Source organism: Bos indicus x Bos taurus, chromosome 19 (assembly GCF_003369695.1).
Source record: "Bos indicus x Bos taurus breed Angus x Brahman F1 hybrid chromosome 19, Bos_hybrid_MaternalHap_v2.0, whole genome shotgun sequence".
NCBI lineage: Eukaryota > Metazoa > Chordata > Mammalia > Artiodactyla > Bovidae > Bos > Bos indicus x Bos taurus.
In genome coordinates, this window is record NC_040094.1 from 15,021,438 (window position 1) to 15,042,764 (window position 21,327).

Consider the following 21,327-nt stretch of genomic DNA (forward strand, 5'->3'; position numbering starts at 1 on the left):
TTTGTGGTAAAGTCTGTATTAGACTGTGCGTGTGAGTGTGTGCACCTGTGTGCACACACGTGCCTCGTGGCTCAGCTGTGTCTGACTCTCTGTGGCCCGTCATGGACGGCAGCCTGCCAGGCTTCTCTGTCCATGGAATTTTCATTCAAGAATATTGGGGCGGGTTGCCATTTCCTACTCCAGGGGATCTTCCCGAGCCAGGGATCGAACCTGTATCTCCTGCATTGGCAGGCAGATTCTTTAACCACTGAGCCACCTGGGCAGCCCATTAGGCTGTATAACAACCCACCCAAAATATCAGGTCTGAATCTTTGGGAGCCATCAAGGACTGTCAAGGACTCTTTTCCTTAAAGGTGAAGAGTCTTGGCAGATGTGATGAAGGAAGAATATCCTGGATAGTCTGGGTGGGCCCTACACATGATGCCATGCATCCTTAGAGGGAGGAGGAAGAGGGAGACTTGACCACAGGAGAGAGGACAGTGTGACCAGGGAGGCAGGGACTGGAGTGACGTGGCCGTTAAGTCAGGGACCCGGGAGGCTGCTAGAGCTGCAGGAGGCAAGGCAGATTCTCCTCTATAACCTCTGGAAGGAGTTGGCCCTGCTAACACCTGGCTTGGGCGTGATGACACTGATTTTGGACTTCCAGCCCCAGACTGTCAGAGTATATATTTCTGGTGGTTTAAGCCCCTGAGCGTGTGGTCATTTGTTAGAGCAGCCACAGGAAACTAATACAGTTCTTCTAGAGAAGGAGACAGCAGGGAGAACAAATTTTTGACCACCAGTGTAGGTGATTCAGAATTACGCTCTCTTTTAAAATTAAAAAATATGAGGTTGGCCAAAAAGTTCGTTTGGGTTTTTCATAACATCTTATGGAAAAACTCAAGTGAATATTTGGTCAACCCAATAGATTTACCACATGATCCAGCAATCTCTCTCCTGGGCGTATATCTAGATGAAACTCTAATCCAAACAGATCCATGAATCCCTCTGTTCATAAAAGCACTATTCACAATAGCCAAGACATGGAAGCAACCTAAATGTCTATCAACAGATGAATGGATAAAGAAGATGTGGTGCCTACGTATGATGGAATACTATTCAGCCATAAAAAAGAATGAAATAATGCCATTTGCAGTAGCATGGATGCCACTAGAGGTAAGTGAAGTAAGTTAGAAAGAGAAAGACAAATACTGCGTGATATCACTTGTATATGGAATCTAAAATACAACAGAGTACTTCCCTGATGGCTCAGTGGTAAACAATCTGCCTGTCAGTGTAGGAGACAGGGGTTTGATCCCCGGTCCGGAAAGATGCCACATGCCGTGGAGGGACTAAACCCACGTGCCATGACTGTTGAGCCTGGGTTCTAGAGCCTGGGAGCCTGGGCTAGCGTGCAGCAATGACCAAAGCCTGAATACTCTAGAGCCTGTGGTCCACAGCAAGGGAAGCCGCCAGAGTGAGAAGCCTGCGCGTTGCAAAGAGAGAGTAGCCCCCAGTCTCTGCAACTAGAGGAAGCCGGCACACAGCAACAAAGGCCCAGTGCAGTCAGAAGTACGTCAATGAATAACTTAAATACGACACAAATGAAGCAGATGCAGACTCATGGACACAGAGAACAGGCTTGTGGTTGCCAAGGGGGATGGGGTCGGGGGAGCGGTGGAGTGGAAGGTTAGAGCTAGCAGATGTAAGCTATTATATGTGGAAGAGGCAACAAGATCTACTGTGTAGCACAGGGAACTGTAGCCAGCAACCTGTGATAGACTGTAACAGAAAAGAATATAAAACCGGAATCCCTTGGCTATACAACAGAAATGAACAGAACGTGGTAAATCAACCACACTTCAATTAAAACAAACAAACATGCATTCTGTTGCTAGTCAAGATGCCTCCAAAAATCCCTGTCTTGGAAAGCAAGGGGATCCCCCTACCAAAATGGCCCCACCTCCTTCCCCACCCCTGCCTCCTTCTCTCAGCTTTGTGTTGCTTTTCATCACCTATCAATCAGTATCTGGCATATTGTATACTTTGCTTATTTCGTTATTGTTGGCTCCCTCCCAGTTGACTGTAAGCCCCATGGGAAGAGAAACATTTTTTAAACTGCTTTTCTCTCCATGCCCAGAAAAGTACGTAGCATGTAGTAAGCACTCAATAAATGTTTCTTGGATGAATATCAGATGTCAGGTTACCGTCACCTGGCGAGCCCTGACATCACAGCATGCCGTGCTACCCAGATGCTTCCTAAAGTGCCAGTTTACAAAATGCCTGACACAGAGTCTCTGTCCAGGTAATCCTGCTTTCTGTAGCATCGATTTCTATTTCCTGCTTTGTTCAGGCCCCAGACCTTGGAATCCTCTTTGATGTCACATAAAAACTATCAGAAAATTCTAGTGCCTGCAGATCCTCTCCCTTTAAAACCATATCCACAATCAGACAGGCTCTCCTCCCCTCCACCACCAGCCCCTGGTATCAGGCTCCAGTGATGCAATGACTTCCTGAGGGTCTCCTTGCTGCACTCTTGGGCCTTCCCTACAACTCAGCAGCCAGGGGGATCCTTTTAAAGCATAAGCCAGGGACTTCTCTGGTGGTCCAGTGGTTAAGACGCTGCGCTTCTAATGCAGGGGGCCCGGGGTTTGATCCCTAGTCAGGAAACTAGATTCTGCATGTTGCAACTAAGAGCCCACATGTGGCAATGAAGATACGGCACAGGCAAAAAAAAAAAAAAAAGCAAAACAGCATCAGACAGATCTTGCCCCTGCTCTGCTCACAACTTCCTAATGGCCTCCAGCTCCCTCAGAATAAAAGTCCTTCCAGTAGCTTATAGCAGTCCTTACAAAGATGACAAACTCCTTGTCGTTGGTCATCACCCGCAGCCAGCACTCTGCTCACACCCTGACCCCCACGCTCCCTCTCACTCAGCTCTGCAGCTGCTCCGGTCTCCCTGCTGCACTGTTCATAGATCACGTGGCGTGACCACACACACGTGCGCATGCTCATTGCCTGCCTCCCTAACCAGAGTGTGGCGCTTGCAAGCGGAAATGAACTTTCATCTATTTGATTCATTGTTGTATTCTCGGGGTCTAGAACAATGGTGCCTAGCACACAGTAGATGTATTTCTTTTCTTTTCTTTTTTTTTTTTTCTGTTCTTTGGCCATGTAGCATGTGGGATCTTAATGCCCCAACCAGGGATTGAACCCGCGTTCTCTGCATTGCAACTGCAGAGTATTAACCCCTGGACTATCAGGGAAGTCCCAGTAAGTATTTCTTGAATAAACAAATGAGAAATATTATTTTGGACTAGATGATGTTTCCAAAAGCAAAGGGATACACAGAGGCTTTATAATGGCTTAGGAAATCAGGCATGCTTTCCTTAGAGTATGATTTTTTTTTTTTTTTGTCTTTTAAAAAACCAACTTTATCTTTTTATCCCTTTCATAATTAATTGGAAATCATTTAATATAATTGCTTTATTAAGGATGTCTGAACAATAGAGCACAGGAAGGAAACCAGCCTTTGGAGGATATCCCAGTACATATCTAGTGAGACAATTAAGTGTGTGGAAACTGCAAAGAAATTTTGGGTGGTCTGTTGGCATACACATACATATACAGACTGCAAAAAATCTGCTTTGATGATTTCTGCTTTTGATGCCATTCCCCTCATGTTTGCTCTGCTCATTTTTCCTTAGAAAGTGGGGAACTGCCTGCAATGCAGGAGACCTGGGTTCGATCCCTGGGTTGGGAAGATCCCCTGGAGAAGGAAAGGCTGCTGCTGCTGCTAAGTCACTTCAGTCATGTCCAACTCTGTGTGACCCCATAGATAGCAGCCCACCAGGCTCCCCCGTCCCTGGGATTCTCCAGGCAAGAACACTGGCCAGTATTCTGGCCTGGGGATTTCCATGGTGTGTACAGTCCATGGGGTTGCAAAGAGTCAGACATGACTGAGCGACTTTGAAAAGAAAGGGAAAAAACTGGTCATCCAGGCATGTGTGAAGGTCTGCATACCCCAAAGATTCATTAATAAAATACTGTCATGTTATAAATCTTATCTGACAATCTAGTATTTACCCAGCTGGAATGACCTCTGTATGAAAGAGAGAGACAGACAGACTAAAACAGAGAGAGGTAGAGAGGAGGAGGGAAGGAGGGAGACAGGGAGGGGCTTTATAGACATTTTATTTAGCTGATTGCAACTTCTTGTAAATACTCAGTCTGTTTGAAACAACTGGGAAGTGTTTAAAGTATTTTAAAAAACATGGATTTGTCACTGTGTGGCAAATCCTCTGTGTGGTCCATTATTGGCGATCTGTTCAGAACAGATTTCAGTGGCGTTTATTTGAATTACTTCCTCATTCATAGGGGACACCTCAGCTCTGACTGTCCTTGGGAGGAAGTTCACTCCTGCCTCTTCCTGACCCACTGTTCCTAGATCCCTGTATTTCCCATCACCACCCCACCACCACCAACGCCCTCAACCTTTAGGAGCTTATAGCCAGCTTTAGTCCTAGCTTCCTGGCTCTCTGTCGTCTCCTCCCGATCATCCCCACCTTTTACCTTCTTCTTCCCCTAAAGAGACAGACTCCCCAGTCAAGCCTGCCCTCTCTCTCCTCAGACCTCTTCTCCCTGACTCATCCTTGGTTCTCTGCTTGGTTGGTCATGTACCATAGACATGAGCAAAATCATTTCACCAATTATTGGCAGTTTTATTTACCAAACATTACATTTGTGATGAGCGTATCTGGAAAGATCAACCAGGTCCAGAAGAATATATGAGAAGGCACTCTGGAATTGACATTTATAACCTTATTGCTACTTCTATCTTGGGTATGCCTTTAGAAAAGGTATATGGATTCATTACATATTCTAATGTATTATCTATAGATTATAAGATAAAGTCAAGCATGTATCTGCTGATACTTTTTAAGTTGACCTGTCTTTATACTTAAAAATGTCTGTTAATAGTAGGCTTCCCTGGTGGCTCAGATGGTAAAGAATCTGCCTGCAGTACAGGAGACCTGTGTTTGATCTCTGGTTGGGAAGATCCCCTGGAGAAGGAAATGGCAACCCACTCCAGTATCCTTGCCTGGAGAATTCCATGGACAGAGGAGCTTGGCGGGCTTCAGCACATGGGGTCACAAGGAGCTGGAGAGAACTGAGCGACTATCACTCACTCTGGGATGAGAGAATAGTTAACACACAGTATTCACGAGGTACCAGGCCCACGTCCAAGCACTTAACAAGCATGAACTCATTTACTCAACAATCCTATACAGTAGGTACTACTACAATCACCCAATTTTCCGTAGGAGGACAATGAGGACGGGGTTAAGTGGTGATGCTGGAGATCCTAATCAAGGCATTCTGGCTTCAAAAAGAACATCAAAAACCTTCCCCCCAACCCAGAGCTCAGATTCCCTGGCTGTCTAGACTGTGTTCTTATCCACCTGAATCCAGTAGTTAACACTCTAGCTCTCTCTGCTTTTGGGGGAAATAATTCACTGGTATGGACCATTCAAATCCACTGTCAGGCAGGTTTCCATGACTGATTTCATTGCTTATCCACAATGTGAAACTTAAATCTGCCTTCCCCAGAGCTCACCCAAGAAACCACAGCAGGTCACAGTGAAAACAGAATTGTCTATTAGCCTGAGCTCAGGGTGTAAAGAGATCTTCTGAAAATGTTAGTCCATAAGGAACTGATCCTTTGGCTCCTGGCTCCCCCAGATAATATTATTTAGGCTAAAGCATTCAAGAGAAAATTTATGGTTGAGTTGAAAAGGGTTGGGGCCTCGGCCAAGTACCATGTGAAAAAAGAGGCCAAGATTTGCTGTCTCTGGTTGAGACAGCATTTGAGACTCCTGGATCACTAAGAACTGCATCTCCCACTATACCGGGATTTTGAAAAACCTGTTGCTTGGGGTAGGAATTCCCAAGCGACTGGTCCATACAGGAAGAAGGCATGGGGGGCTTTAGTTGCAGATGAATCTTTGGAGGGGGTAATGCCCACCTGAGTCCATGCACAGTGGGCCTCCTTGCCACTCTTAGAGTCAGTGAGAAGAGAGATTGGCTTTAGAAGGGAGTGCTCTCAGCTACCAGGGTCACCTTGTATGAGTCTTGGTCCACATAGGGTCTAGTTAAGAAAAATTCCTAGAGATTTCCACCCCTCCCCAAGTCCTCCACACTCCCGGATGACTTCTTGAGTGATTAAGACCTCCTGGGTTTTCAGGATTATTACAATAACACAATGTAATAGATATAAAATCTACCAAATGCAGATACTTACTGCTCCAAAAACAATGTGAATTCAAACATAGGGCTCCAGTTGAGGCTGGAATTCAAGACCTATATTCCCTTCCTCTTCCTGAACTCACAGGAGCCAACGAATAAGCCATCTCCACCAGAGTCAGCAAATCCTGGCCTCTCTTGACACAAGGTGCTCGGCTTTGGCCCCGGCCCTTTCCAACCCATCCGTGAATTTTCTCTCGACCACTTTAGCCCAAATAACATTGTCTGGAGGGGAGCAAGGAGCCAAAAGAGGTCAGCATTTCTAACAGTCTCCATCCCTACCCTGGGCTCTCAGTACCTTTGCCAGGCTCACTAAGAACTGCATCTTCTACTACTTTGAGATTTTGAAAAATCTGTTGCTTGGGACCTCTTCAGCATGACGCCCTCCCTTGCAGCCAGCTTGGGAACTGCTCTGTCTAGAAGCCAGAAACCACAGGCTGGTAAGTCTGTGCTGGAGACGGCAAGGAGGAAAGGTCCAGCCTCTCTCTTCCTAGAGTCAACGCTGGATTATTTGTGGCAAAGCGCCTGCTAGAGAGTGTTTAGTCCTCTGGCTTTTCACCTTTTGGACTATTTGTCTTCAATACTATCCTTACCGGAGGCAAGAACCCGGGCAGGAGGTGATACCCACAGGAGCCATTCTCCTGACTACAGCCCCATGGGAGGGAAGAAAGGTTGGAGTTCACGCTTACAATGAAGCTGACAATGTTACCCACGGTGATTCCACGTTTCCTACTTTTTCCTCTGTTCCTGTGACCAACAGTCACCAAGAGTTGGCTCCAAGTCTACTCCGATGAGTCACAGAAAGACAAAGTATTGGAGTCTGACTGGGGGAAAAAACATTTCTTACCTTAGCAATAAGGCTGGCCGAAGACAATGGGACATGTAGCAGCGAGCCCCGTGGAGTAAGTGGAAAATTCCAAGAAGACCAGGGGCCAGGGGTTCTTGGAGAAACCAAGGCAGGGAAAGCATCAGAGGTAGAAATATGAGACTCTGGGCCATGATAAAATAAATTGTTTTAATGGGAGGTTTTCTGAAAGGGCAACTTTTTCTTGTGCTATCAAACAGCCAGCGTCCCTGCCTTGGGGTTTCCTGGGGCTGTCCTGGCTGGCCCCCCAACCCTTCCGGAAGCTAAGACACTACTCTGACTCTCTGTTCAGCCCTTCTAGGGACCCAGAGGTGTGTCTTAACATCAGGAGATCAGAGTGAGCTGGCAGTCAGTCCAAAATACACAGTCTCTGTGTGTGTCCAGGGCCGAGGAAGCGGGTCAAGGGCTTCACTGCTGCCTTGGGTATTTCTCCGTGGGGGAAGAGAGAGGGGGCGAATCACTTTGAAAATTCAACTCTGACCTTTACAGAGAAAATCGATAGACACTTTAGTATTATATACAGGGCAGAGGGGAGAGGAAGTAGAGGGGGGAAATTGCACTTAATTACAGTAGTTTATAGTTTACACCCATTGGACAAATTTACTTCTTTAAAAGAAATCTCCAGATCAGCCGGGATGGGGGGCGGGACAGGGGGAGGTGGCTGATATTTACATTGTGTTTGGCTCAGTTCAATAGCACGTGTCCTCCTCTTCTCATTTCAGTAACAGATTCAAGTTTTCACTTCAGTTTGTTCGATGAAAGAGAGCGATGTAGACGCTACGGCTTTCTCTCTTCCTCTTCCGCCGCTTCTTTGTCCCCTGCCTCTAGGACAGACCAGACTTCTTGGGAGAAGCATCGTGACAATACTGCATAGAAGGGGCTGCGCCTGTCAGAGCCAGTGTCCGAGGCGCCGGCAGGACAGCAGGTGAGCAGGGACCTCTCGCAGGTGCTGCATGTCGGGTCACTGCGCTTCTCCATGACAGCTGCCCAGAGGGTGATGATGTGGAAAATAAGGGTCCTTGTTGCTGTGCACAAAGTAAGTGATGTGTGGGCATCACCAGGCTTGGAGAGGACACTGCAGAGAGAGAGGAGAGACAGCTCAGCTGTGCACCTCTGGTGGGGACCTGGGCCCTTAGCGTCTGGCTTCTCTGGGGGAGCTGAGACCCAACTCCACCAGCAAAGAGCTGGAGGCTGGAGGTGTAGGGACCCCGTGCCCTCAGAGTCCTGCAGGGCTGGTCCTGAAACACGCTCCCTTTAGGAAAATCTAGGAGCCGGCCATTCCTAGAAGAGAGAAGTGAATTGCCAATTGCCTTGAAATAGTCATAACTTGCCGACCTTTATGCTGAAATGGGACTCCTCTTCCTGTGAGAGTGCGTTTTATAAATTGCTCAGTTTGGTGGCAATGACAGCTGGATGGGGAGCTTTTGCTTTTGAAGGAAGTAAGGGTCTCATCCTAAGAAAATCTAAGAGCAGGGGTCCCCCAGATCCCTTCCCAAACGGAGTAGCAGAGATCCTGTTAAAAGGTAGATTCTGACTCAGTGGGCCGGGGGTGGGCCTAAGAACCTGCATTTCTAATCAGCTCCCAGGTTGGGCTGATGCTGCTGATCTGTGCCGAGCCCCAAGGCCACAGAGCACAAGAGAAAATCACCACATACTAACGCTCCATCAGGAAGAAGTGTGGGAAATTGCAAAGTGCTTTCTATAATGCTTGCTACTATCAAGACAAGAAATCAGAAAACTGGGATCCAAGGGCTAAAGGCCTTTGAGACCAGGCTTCTGGGTGGGTTGGGGCAGGAGACCCAGCATGGAGGAGTCCCTGAGAAGAGCCAGACCCCCACGTGGGGCAGCCTCCGCTCCCAGAGCCGTGGGCCTCACTCATCTCAACTGTCATGCAAGATCACAGCTCGCGTTTTCCTTCCGGGGAGTCCCTTTTCCCCGGCTTTGCTTCTCTTCCTTCCCTTTCCCCTTTGTTGTCATCTCAGAGGAAGGTTCTGCCCTTTGACTTAACGGTTCGTTTTCTCAAGACTCCCCCTCAAACATTCCCCCTTCCACACAAAGACACAGAAACAGCCACAGCCACACACAACGTGTTCACATATCTATCACACTGTTAAAGGCCTCTTATCCCACTATTATTCCATTAACCAGTTCTCCCAGCCATAGCCTTGTATGGGGCTGCTATTATGTCCATTTTACAGATTGCGAAAGCAAGGTCAAAGAGAGTCCAGGAATTGCCCAAGGTTTCAGAATTAGGAGAGTGTGGGGCCAGAGATTCAAACCAGTTCTGGGAGACCTCCCAGACAGTGTTCTTTACATTACATTGAGGTTAAGAGCCTTCTATTAGCTTTGTTGTTGTTGTTTTTTTTTATATTTATTTATTTGGCTGCGCCAGGTCTCAGCTACAGCATATGAACTCTTAGTTGCAGCATGTGGGATCTAGTTCTCTGACCAGGGATAAACCCGGGCCCCTGGCCTTGGGGGTGTGGAGTCTTAGCCACTGGACCACTAGGGAAGTCCCTACGAGCTTTGCTCTTGTTCAAACTCCTTTCTCTGGGCCTTGGTTTCCCCACCTTTATGATGAAGGTTGTTGGGGGATTAGATGGGCTGCTAGGCGTGCCGTCCTCCCCGTGGTGCTGGTACAACTGTCCTTGTTAAGCTGCCCGGGGTGCCCTGGTCTGGGCTGCTCCCCGTGCCCCCGCCCCCGCCACCCCCCAGAGCTCCTCAGAGCGGGGCTGAGTGGTGCGTCCATGTGTGGAGACAGGTTTCTGGCCCTTCTGCATTCTTGAGCCCCTGGGCAGGGTCCTCTGATATCTTTTGCCTCCTCTTCCTCCCTCCACCCACCCCTGCTCTCTCCAGTCTCTTTACTCCTCACTATCAAGCTTTTTCCAATTTTCAGATTTCAGGTGGAGGAGAGAGAAAACGGCTTGTGACCTTGCAGGTTTCAATGGAAGAGCAAACACCAAGAACAGATAAGCAGACGCCAGCGAGATTCTATGACCTGTCATTAGGGATGGGCTTCCCAGCTATCAAATGTTTGCTCACATAATAAAATGGTGGCAGAGCCCTAAATGTTGTCAAAGGAACTAGAGTTATTTGCCCCCTTCAGAGTCTAAACACAAACATCTGATAAGGGGCGCGCTGGGTTCCCTCAGAACTGAGGCCCGGCTCAGCCAGCCCCGCGGGGACCCTGCCTGGGGGTCCCCGAGTGACTACAGAGCCCTCCGTCTGGAGGGTGGGGCAGCTGGAGGATTCTTAAGGACGTCCTCACCCTAAGAAGATCTGATCCATAATGGGAAGAGCTGACATTTACTGAGGTCCTACTGTGTGCCAGGCTGCATTGCTAAGGAAAGCCTTGATACGCATCATTCCATAGAATTCTCACATCACGCCTTTGAATCGTCATTCATTCATTTAACATGGTTTTGTGGGCCTTCCCTATGCTCAGCACATTCGCAGGCACTGGGCATGCAGCTGTGAATGGGACTCTGTCCCCACCTGCACTGAGCTGACATTTTAGTGAGAGTTTTGAACAATGAACGAGTTAAGAAATGCATCACATAAAAATTCAGAAGGAGATGAATACTCTCGAAAGATAAGCATGATAAAAGTCACAATGGCTAGAGGGAAGGGGGAAGAAATTATGCAGGGGGGTCGGGAGGTGATCCCCCCATTCTCTGAGGTTTGAGCTAGATGCAACGAGCATATGCAAAGATGCACTCTAAAGTATACTCCAGCAGAAGGTGTCGCAGGAGGAGAAGTCCTGCGGTGGGAGCCCTCCAGCTCTGGTGTGGCTGAAGCCGACGGACAGAGGAAGGAGAGGCTTCAGTCTGACCACATAGGGTCTTGGAAGTCTCTGCTTCAATCTGGTTACAGCCAGAAGCTAGTGGAGACTTTTGACAGGGGCGGGGGGAGTGACATGATGGATTTTCCTTTCTCAGAGACCACTCTGGCTGCTGAGTGGTGAACAGAGCACACCCATCCCTGTGGGGCAAGAATGGGAAGTTAGGGGCTGCTACAGGAGCACAAGACTAATGGGGTGGGTAAGAAGCAGTCAGGTAGAGGATACATTTTAAAGGACCGTTAGCAGACCTCGTTGATGGACGGGATGTGGAATGCGGGGTGTGAAATGATCACAGGTAATCTCAGGGGTCTCACCTGAACAACTGATGGCGTTTTTGGAAATGGACAAGCCCAAGCAGAAAGCAATTTCGGTCAGGAGACACTGGGGCAAAATGAAGAGCTGCTGTGTTAGGCAGATTTGATCTGAGATGCTGGTGAGGTATATTAGGCGTGCACCGGTACTTGCCAAAGAGGCACTGGGTCTGTGAATGTGCCCTGAAGGGAGAGGTCAGTACTGGAGATGGAATGATAAGACCCATGGTCGTGTACACCTGACCCAAATTCACGCGGCTGGAGATCACCCAGGAATAAACATGGAGGAGAAAAGGCCAAAGAATGAGTCCCAGAGCCCCTCAACTAGTAAATGTTGCAAAGATGAGCTGGCAGCCAAGGAAATGAGGAGTGGCCAGTGCCATAGGAGGAGAACCAGGAACAGGTAGTGTCCTAAGACTCAAGAGAGAAAAAGAGGGAGTGATCGGCTACGTCAGAGATAGAGATTGAGAAGTAACTGCTGGATCTGGCAATGCGGAGATATTAGTGAACTGGGCAAGAGGGGTTTCAGGAATGTGGGGACAAAAGCCAGTCTGCAATGCTCTCAAGAGAGAACTATGGGGGCGTACAGGTCTCCGTACACCCCCCACCCCAGGTATATACAATAGAATACTGCTGCTGCTGCTGCTAAGTCGCTTCAGTCTATGCAGCCATAAAAAAGAATGAAATTTCACATTTGCAACAGCATAGATGGATTAGGAGGGCATCATGCTTTAGTGAAATAAGTCAGACAGTGAAAGACAAATACTATATGGTGTCACTACATGTGGAATTTAAAAAATACAACAAATTAGTGACGATAATAGAAAAGAGACAGACTCACAGATATGGAGAACAGACCAGTGGTTACCACTGGGGAGAGGGAAGAGGGGTGGGACAAGAGAGGAAATTGAGAGGTACAAACTACTATGAATAAAATAAATAACCCGCGAGGATCTAATGTGCAGCATGGATACTGGAATATAGCCAATATCGTATAACCATAAATGAAGACTAATCTTTAAAAATTGTGAAGTGCTATGCTGAAACTCAGAGAATAAAGCAACTATACCTCAGTAAAAATAAGAAAATAAAAAGAATTGGGGATGAGGAGGTGGAGACAGTGAATACAGATGATTGTTAATAATCTATTAAGGTAGATTCATGATAGCTCTATTCATTACAAGTAATGATTATACTTACAGTGTTTTAGATGAGGGAACTGAGGCTTAGAGAGATTTTAAATGACTTGCCCAGGATGTCTCAACAGAAAACCCACTATGTAAGATTACTGCCTTTTATCTTCTGAGTGGGACACCAGGGGGAAATAAATGCCCCTTACCATTTAAAATCCTCCTTCCGAAGCTCGAGAGACACCCAAGGTTACCCTCAGGGAAAGCCAAGGTTGACCCAGCTGCCACAGACTGGGTGTTCCCAGCCAAGCACTGAGCTGAGTGTTTTACAAGTTTTATTGCATTTTGCCCTTTCAATGATCCCACAAAGGAGAAATCGTTATCTTCATGTTACAGGTAAGGAAACTGAAGTTCAGAGAGGCTGGACCTTTGCCTTTGGTCACATAGGTAGAAAGTGGCAGAAGCTGGGGACGGGGTCTGTCTAACCCCTACACTGGCTCTTTACCATCAAGCCCACACTGCCTCACCACTGGGGGGTGGGGGGAAGGTCGGGAGCGCGTGGGAAAGGGGTAGGAGGGGGTGGTGGGGTGGGTGCAGCTTCAGGGGATTTATGATGAGCCTGCCCACCTCCTTCTCATCAGCACCCCTGATGGGTGACTGCTCTGGGCAGAGGGTGGGGTCGGGGGAGGGGGGTGGTGGTCCTCTCCTGACCTCTCTCTATATAAACTAGGAAGTGGAGCGGTGGGTAGAGTTGTGGAAACAGGAGTCTGCTCACAGCCTGCCCACACTTGTTTTAGCCAAGGCTGGTGCTTGCTGTGGTCTGGTTTCCAGGCTAGAGGGCTGTTGTTTTTGCAGGAAGCTCAGGCAGAGACCCACTTAGATGGTAACTCGCCAGGACTCTTTGGGGGGTGGGGGAGCTGGTGACAGGAGACAGGCTCTGGAAAGGACAGAGGGCAGTAGCTGCCAAGGATTCCCAGCAAGAAAGTTCCAGCCTGAGGTTTCTGAAACATGATCCACAAGGTCTTGCGGCATGCCTGTCCTGACGGTGGAAAACACTGGGAGACAAGGTCAAATCCTGGCTTTAGCCTCAGGCCGGCATAACCTTGAGTCATTTTTATAAGCACTTTAAAAATGGATCTTAGAAGGTGAGTGTTGTCGAGTGGATTTGGAGTGAGAAGAACCAAAGTCTGGAACTCTAGCTCCAGATTTACCATCCTGTATGCTTAGCCAGATTCCACCCCATCTTTGAATCTCCATTTTTGGCTCTGTAAATTAGGCATAAAAATTTCTACCTTGCAGGAGGGTTAGCCAGGAAAGGTAAGATGGAAAATCACCTGGAGTCCTACATGGCAAATGGGAGGTACTCAAAAAAAAATGTTAGATTTGAATGTATTCATTCATTCACTCATTCATTCACTCACTCATTCATATTTACTGAATATCTACTAAAGGCCAGGCATTTGGCCACACACAAAGGGCTTGGGTGCTTTGAAAGGCCTGAACTACTGGCTTTTTTTCCTGGGAGGTGGGTGAAAGGGCATCCTTGTGTAGCAGGAGAGTGGGAAGCAGGGATCTGGAGCCCCGGCCCAGAAGGCAGGATGTGCCAGAGAAATGGTCCCAACCCTGAGACATGTTATTGTCAGAACCTCCTTTGACCACGTGCAGACCAAGCAGTGAGTTCAATCCTGAAGGACCTAACGGAAGGTGTCTTCTAGGGGATCACAGACAGAAAGGGGTAGGAACAGGAAGGAAGCTGTCACTTCGAGCATATGACTCAGTACCAGGCATGATCTTCAGGCACTTTGTATATTCTGTATGAGGGAGGTGGGAGCTTCCCCTTTGGAGATGAAGAACCCAAGACTCACAGCCCTGAATTAATTGCCCAAGGTCATGGAGCAGGTGTGAAGGAGCCAGGATTGGCTCAGACCCTTTTCTTAGCATTCTACGATGCCTCTAAAGCAGCCCTGCCCGGGACGGGTCCTGGTTCAATGCCCACATTGGCACAGGAGAGATTCTGAGAAGCCCTGTCCTGTGGGGTTTCTGCTAAACCCAGCTGTTCCCCCAACATATTTGGCCAAGGAATCTTCCTCTCCTTATGTCATGGGCTTCCGACTCCTAGCAATAGTCTTGAAATGCTTTTTGGAAAAGAACACTTTCAAACAACAAAAAAGCAGAATTGCCACCAATTCCCTTCTGAAACTCACCTCTGACCCTTTGCCTTCAGAACAGAGTGTGTACAACTTTTCCTCCCCTTGGGTTCCTCCTGCTGCCAAGAGGCAGCATCTTCACTCTCCTCTTATTTCATTCCATCTTTCCTACCCTCTCTTCTCCCGTTGTTTGCAGGAAGAAGGTTTCCTGACTGGAATATAGTTATGTAGGTTTAATTTTTACTCTTGTTCCTGACTGTTACAGACCACAAGAGAAGTGATTACCATAGGCGTTTTAAAGACGGGTATTGCCAGGACTTCCCCGGTGGTCCAGTGGTTAAGAATCTGCCTGCCAATGAACCTGGTCTGGGAAATAAGGCCCCACAAGCCTTGGCTCAATTAAGTCCCTGCACCTCAACTACGGAGCCCATGAGCCCTAGAGCCTGTGCTCTGCAACAAGAGAAGCTGCCTCAATGAGAAGCCTCTCTACTGCAAGGAAGAGCAGTCCCTGCTCGCTGCAACTAGAGAAAGCCCGTGCACAGCAGAAGACCCAAAGCAGTGAAAAATAAATAAAAAGATCGGTATTGGAAGATGAGTAGTGTTTAAGTGGGAAAAGTCCAGGATTTAGAAGCTAAGATCAAAAGTCTGGAAGTTCAGTCCTAGCATATCATCTCTTGTGACTTTGGACAGGTTACCCTGCATCTCTGAGCCTTGGTTTATTTCTTTGTACTTCTTAGGAGGTTTTGGCAAAAAGAAAACAACTAGATAACGTTCATGAGAAGCATAAATTGTACAGTGTTATATGAAGAGTGCTAGCCTTACTAAATGTCATCGTCATCATCCTATAAAACTGTGAGTCTATCGTCAGACTCCTGAAATGTCTGGGGGTTTCGAGATGACTTCACAGTAGTTCTAGAGGCTCGTTCATGTGGCGTCAAGGTCGGCTGGCCACTCAGTCCCATTTGGGGGCCGGTACAGCATCTCAGAGAGCATCTCGAAGCGTTTTGATTAAGAGGCCATTTCCTGAATTCAGAGGACTTGTTTCAACAAGCAAGCATCAAAGTCAACTTGGGAAAGACAGGAATCATTAATCACAGCCCCGTTCAGGGCTGCCCAAGCGGCAGATGGATTGATAAACCTTTCAAAGGGGAAGGTATTCCCAAGCAGGGCTGCTGCGCCTGGCTGCCCCCCTGATTGAGATTGGTGAGCACAGATAAATGTTTTCCCTGCTCACTACAAAGAGTGGGAAATCGCAAGGGAGTCGAAGGGCAGGGCAACGGGGACTGTCCTTTCATCTTCCAATGGGTGAGAGAAGGATAGCAAAGTGGGTCCCACACACCTCTCCCTCCCTACCCCACCTCATTCCACAGCCCGAAGGACTAGGTCATGTATGTTTCAGAGCCCAAGATGTGCCAGGCACTTAATCTACATGGCATAACCAAATCCGCCCAAAAAGTAGATGCCACGACTTGTTTTAGAGATGAGGAAGGTGAAGGCTCAGGGAGGTCAAGGTCACCGAGCAAGTGGCAAAGCCAGGAACTGAATCCACCTGTTTCATGATACTGCAGGACCAGGAGGAGATGGGGGCAAAGGAAGAACAGAGAAGGCTGAGCCCATGAAATAACTTCCTCAGGAGCACATGGCAGTGGATGAAGTGTGATTTGATGGGGGAAAAAAAAAAGATCATCCACAGGACCAAACGCTGCCGAGAGCCTCTGACATGAAGTTCAAGGTTGTCACCTACTTATCTAACAATCAATAAAGGCCAAACAGTTCCCACACTGCACAGACCCCAGCTACTAAAAGGTCCTATTGTGTTACTCTGGAATTGCGACCTGCGTTCAGACGTCTTGTCCTGTTTCCTAACTCTCAGTGTCTTGTTCGAGTCCAGCTGCCCAAGCTGTAGCCTCACCATGGGTCGTCTTTACCCCCATCCTCTCTATGTATGTGGAGGTGGGAGTTAGTCATCAACTGAAATGGTGACTAAGCCTCTGGATTCCCCACTTTCAATGCACCAGGAAGCTGATTCTGAGCTTCTCTATAAAACACCAAGTGAATACAGGCCCCTGGTAAGGCCAGGCTGTCTACTGGGGAGTCCCCGTGGGTTGGCAGAATTGGGTCATTTTCTGGAGCTTACAACACTGGGGGTTCAGGATGAGTTCTGAACTGGGTGAATCAGCCTTGGGACCTCTGACTCACTGTTCGTTTTCTCTATTTGTTAACTGATGGGAAATCCTCAGGGATCCCTCTTGCAAAGCGTGAGACTTCAGAGGGTCTGACTTTCTGAGCCCTCCTTGGGCATACCCTGTCCGTGGATCATGACCAACCCACTGGGGATACTCAACCCCAGTGCCCGCAGGCTCTGTATAATCCAGTCTCCAGCAGCTGAGCACACTTCACTACTCTAGTGCTCTTCTTAGGGATGCTAGGGGAGCAATAAGCCCCTTCAGCCTGTGGCCCATCTTCTTTGCCTTGAGACCTCAGGGATTCTTTTAGAAAGTACCCAGGGAGCCTCAGAAGGACCACACTGAGGCCGAGTGCATACTTGTCACGCTCTCTGCACATCAGCAGTCACAGTCATCCCTCCCCTCCCCCTACCTTCTTGCCAGCATTACCTGTTTACTGGAAGACATGTTGGTGAGCGTACTGATGCTGCTGGTATCTGTGACCACCATCGCAGATGGAAACCGGGAGGTGTGGGAATACTGGGGAGGTTCCTGCTTGTGTGTGTACACTGCAGAGACAGAGTGAAGACAAGGTCAAGGTGCAGATCCCGCAAGAATGTAAGCACAGCTACAGACCACCCCTCATCCCACACCACTGTTCCTTTTTCCCCAGGCAGATAAAAGGGAGTGGGGGTGGGTGGTAGTTATGTTTGGGCAAGGCAGTGTGATGTGATCAAAAAGAATGGCTATGTGTTTAAATCCTGGCTCCTTAATCAACGCAGTTAGCCTCAGTTTCCTCCTCTGTAAAATGGGAATGATATCTGTTGTAGGATTAAAAGAGACTGTGTTTAAAGCAGTTTACCAAATAGATAAATAGGTTTCCACAGTGCCTGGTGGATAGAGGTGGCTGGCACTTTTGTGGCGGGAGCACTTTCTTTCCCTGACTTCCAAAGTATTAGATGCCTGGATATCAGCAAGTGATCCTGGGACTTCCCTGGTAGTCCAGTGGCTAAGACTCCATGCTCCCAATGCAGGGGGCCGGGGTTTGATCCCTGGTCAGGGAACTAGGTCCCACATGCTGCAACTAAGATTGGCACAGCTAAGTAAATAAAGAAATATTCAAAGACAAACAAACAAACATCCCAAACACAACTGATCCTGGGGTATATGTGGTGCATCTGAGAATTTAAGTCCAAAAAAAGTTCATAGAGCACGTGTATACCTGAAATTTTTTTAATTTTAAAAATAAAAAAAGATAAAAAAAAAAAAAAGTTCATAGTAGCTGGCAAAATGAAGGAGCTGGCCTGTTTGCTTAGTTTTTCTGTAGTGACTCAAGTCCTAGGTCTCATGCTAGCAATTGTAGATTGATTAATAATTGTTAAATAGACATGGGTGTCCTTACTTGTATAATTTTGGGCTGTCCCAGTTTGCACTAAAATGCCTTATGACATCACACAAATGAAGTATGATGGACAAACATGTTAGTCGCTCAGTCGTGTCTGACTCTTTACGACCCTACAGACTGTAGCCCTCCAGGCTCCTCTGTCCATTGGATTCTCCGTACTGGGGTGGGTTGCCATTCCCTTCTCCAGGGGATCTTCCTGACCCAGGGATTGAACACACATCTCCTACATTGCAGGCAGATTCCTTACCATCTGAGCCACCAGGGAAGCTCCCTGAGCCTAGATTTCAATAAAAGCTCCAGAAGCATGTGGTTTTCGCTTTTTGTTTTTCCAGTATGTGTCCACCAAGTCTGGAAACTTTTTAGTATATGTGCTACCGAAGCGAGCACGAAGTCTGGAAACTTTGACTCATGCCAGTTCATCCATAAGATTCATGTAAATTCCAGGTCACATGACCAACCCAGAAAGCATGTGGATGTTTGGCCTTGAGGGAGGGACCAGCTTGTTCTACCAAGGAGTCCTCCAGTAGGGAATGGGGGTAAAGGTCACAGCCTGCTGTCTCAGCCTGTCCTTCCCTTGGTGGGAGGCTGGTTATTTCCTGGTCTGGGGCCCCATGAGCTCTCTCTTCAGAGCCAGCCAGGGCAGCGGGGCCTCGGCAGTGCACAGGTCGCTGGTGACCCCTCTCTGTCCCACCCAAGCCTCGCCACTGAGGAATCCTGCCCAGGTGAGGCGGGGGAGCACTGTCAGGGCCGGGGAGGAAGGACAGTGTGACACACGTGGTTCCAGGCTCTGCTGCAGGCTGTAGCAGATTTTTTAAAAGCCACGAAAATGTGATTGGAATGTGAGATGGTACGCAGGAACCAGCTCTGCAGGCCTGGGGCGGGATGGAGCCCCGAGCGTAGAAGGAGGCTGAACTTAGCCATTGCCCCTCAGACTCGCAGCCAGAAGAGCAACTGAAATCCTGTTTCCCAGCCCTGCCTCCTCCTATTAGACACCCTTAATAAATAATTATTTGCATTTTTATAACTCTTTTTAAATATTTATTTTTCAAATTTTTTGGCCAAGTGGCATGTGGTATCTTAGTTCCCCAACCAGGGGTCAAACCCACACCCCTTGCACTGGAAGCATGAAGTCTTAACCACTGGACCACCAGGGAAGTCCGCATTTTAATAACTCTTAATGCTTACCAAACACAGTTCATACCTACTTTTGTTTCACTTTCATAGTGACTCCACATGCACACTATTTCCATTTTAAGATGAAAAAACTGAAGTTGAGAGTAGCTGAGGAAATTACCACCGGCTACATAGCTACGAAGGCTCAGAGCCAGGATTAAATCTAGGTCTGTCTGATGCAAGACTATTGCTCCATTCCAGAGGCAGCCCAGGTGTGTGCATGGGGTTGTGCTGGAAGATAGAAAACCATCCTTCCCATTTTTTCTCCCCAGACTCGGAGGCAAGGGCCGCCTGACATAGCCAGAGGGCTGGGGCTCTGGGGCTCAGGAGGGGGAGAAATGGGGGCTAGGGGTGGGTGGGAAGTAAATGGTTGAAAGGGGGACTTCCCGGGGGGTCCAGTGGTTAAGATCCTATGTTTCCAAGGTAGGGGGCACAGGTTCAATCCCTGGTTGGGGAACTAAGATCTCACAGGCTGCTCAGCATGGCAAAAAAAAACCAAAAAACACCCCCAAAGCTAAATGGTTGAAAGGTAGTCCTAGGGTAGGTGAGAACATCGGAGGTGGGAAGCAGCCTCTGCATGGGGCAGAAACTAACGTTCTGTGTGCAGGTGGCTTTTTCCACCCATGTTGATGGTTCTTGATTAGAGATGTTTGGGGGGTGGAAATCAGAGAGTGTGGGGACTCCGGAAGATTTTTCAAATTCAGAGAAGACACTTAGGAGGCAAGTTATATGCCAAGTCTGATCATCTGATAACAGCTGCCTGGAATTTTGGGCTGAAAAGGCTAAGTTGAGGCTCGTCGGGAAAAGGGGTGTGCCTGCCTGAGGATCTCTTCCATGGGAACTAGGGCGGGAAAGGGGGCATGGGTTCGTCCCACATTTATATTACCTCCCCAGATCTCTATCTCTAGCTTCTCTTCCCGTATTGGCCTTCACTGGCCTCTGCAAAATCTCCCCTGGGAATTCCAGGGGTAGAGAAGAGGACTGGAAAAGGCACAGCATCGCATAAGAGTTGTGCTTAAGAAATTGTCTTGGGACTTCCCAGGTGACCCAGTGGCTAAGACTCCGTGCTCCCAATGCAGGGGTCCCAGGTTCAATCCCTGGGCCGGGAACTAGATCCCATATGCTGTAACTAAGGATCCCACATACTGTAACGAAGATTGAAGGGCCCATGTGCCTCAACGAAGACTCAGTGCAGCCAAACACATTTTTTAAAAAATGAAAGAAAGAAATTGTCTTGGTTGATCACAGGTAGGGAAAAGTGACCAAACCAGGAAGCTTCCAAGAAACTTCCGACCCAGAGAGTGAAGACACTGGCCATTGAGGCCCCTTGGGGCTCCCTCCCCGACATGCCCGGGTCCTTACTGTGTGAGTTCTGTAGCTGCGTCACTGCAGCCATGAAGGGCTGCTGGGCCATGTGGCTGCCTGGGCTCTGCTGCATGAGGGGCTGCTGGTGAGGGCTGTGCAGCTGCTGGGAGAACTGGACGGGCTGCAGGGCTGCCAGGCTGCCAGCCACGCTGTTGATGACGGGGACGCTCTGAGCTTGGGAGGAGTTGAGGCCTGTGGGAATGAGAGGAAGGATCAGAGACAGCTTCAGGGGTGAGCAAAGGCAAACAGACTTTAACGGTCATCAACAGAGCCCCTGCTGTTTGCCAGCACTGGGTTGAGGCTGTTACATAAGAGGTTGCCCAGGAAGCAATTTTATAGACCCATTTTATAGACTGAAAAATCGAGGCTTAGAGAGATAAGGTGACTCGCCCACATTCCATAGACAGCTGTAGATGGAAACGGGGTTTCAACAGGTCTGACTGAGGTCTGAGGGTTTCTCAAAATTGTCCTGTTTCCCAAAGCCCCCTTGGGGTTGCAACGCTCTATGTCTGCCCACTCATTGGAAAAGATCTTCATGATGCGAAAGATTGAAAGTAGGAGAAGAGGATGACAGAAGATGAGATGGTTGGATGGCATCACTGACTCAATGGACATGAACTCGGGCAAACTCTGGGAGACGGTG

The 21,327-nt window shown here is 48.3% G+C and overlaps 1 protein-coding gene and 1 long non-coding RNA gene across 5 annotated transcripts in view; one reads left to right on the forward strand and one right to left on the reverse strand.

The window, feature by feature from the left end:
- Window positions 1-7,283: 7,283 nt before the first annotated feature.
- Window positions 7,284-21,327, reverse strand: part of HNF1B (HNF1 homeobox B) — a 61,801-nt gene continuing 47,757 nt past the window's right edge. For all 4 annotated transcript variants that reach the window (XM_027517563.1, XM_027517561.1, XM_027517560.1 and 1 more), the window contains exons 7-9: window positions 20,682-20,876; window positions 17,192-17,310; window positions 7,284-8,222 (exon numbers count right to left, since the gene is read on the reverse strand). In XM_027517563.1, coding sequence (XP_027373364.1) covers window positions 8,202-8,222; window positions 17,192-17,310; window positions 20,682-20,876 — 335 coding nt within the window. In that variant the 3' untranslated portion in view covers window positions 7,284-8,201. The remainder of the gene's footprint in view (window positions 8,223-17,191; window positions 17,311-20,681; window positions 20,877-21,327) is intronic.
- Window positions 7,983-10,226, forward strand: LOC113877459. The gene is made up of 2 exons (XR_003506746.1): window positions 7,983-8,072; window positions 10,044-10,226. It is a non-coding gene; the product is annotated as an uncharacterized LOC113877459 (long non-coding RNA).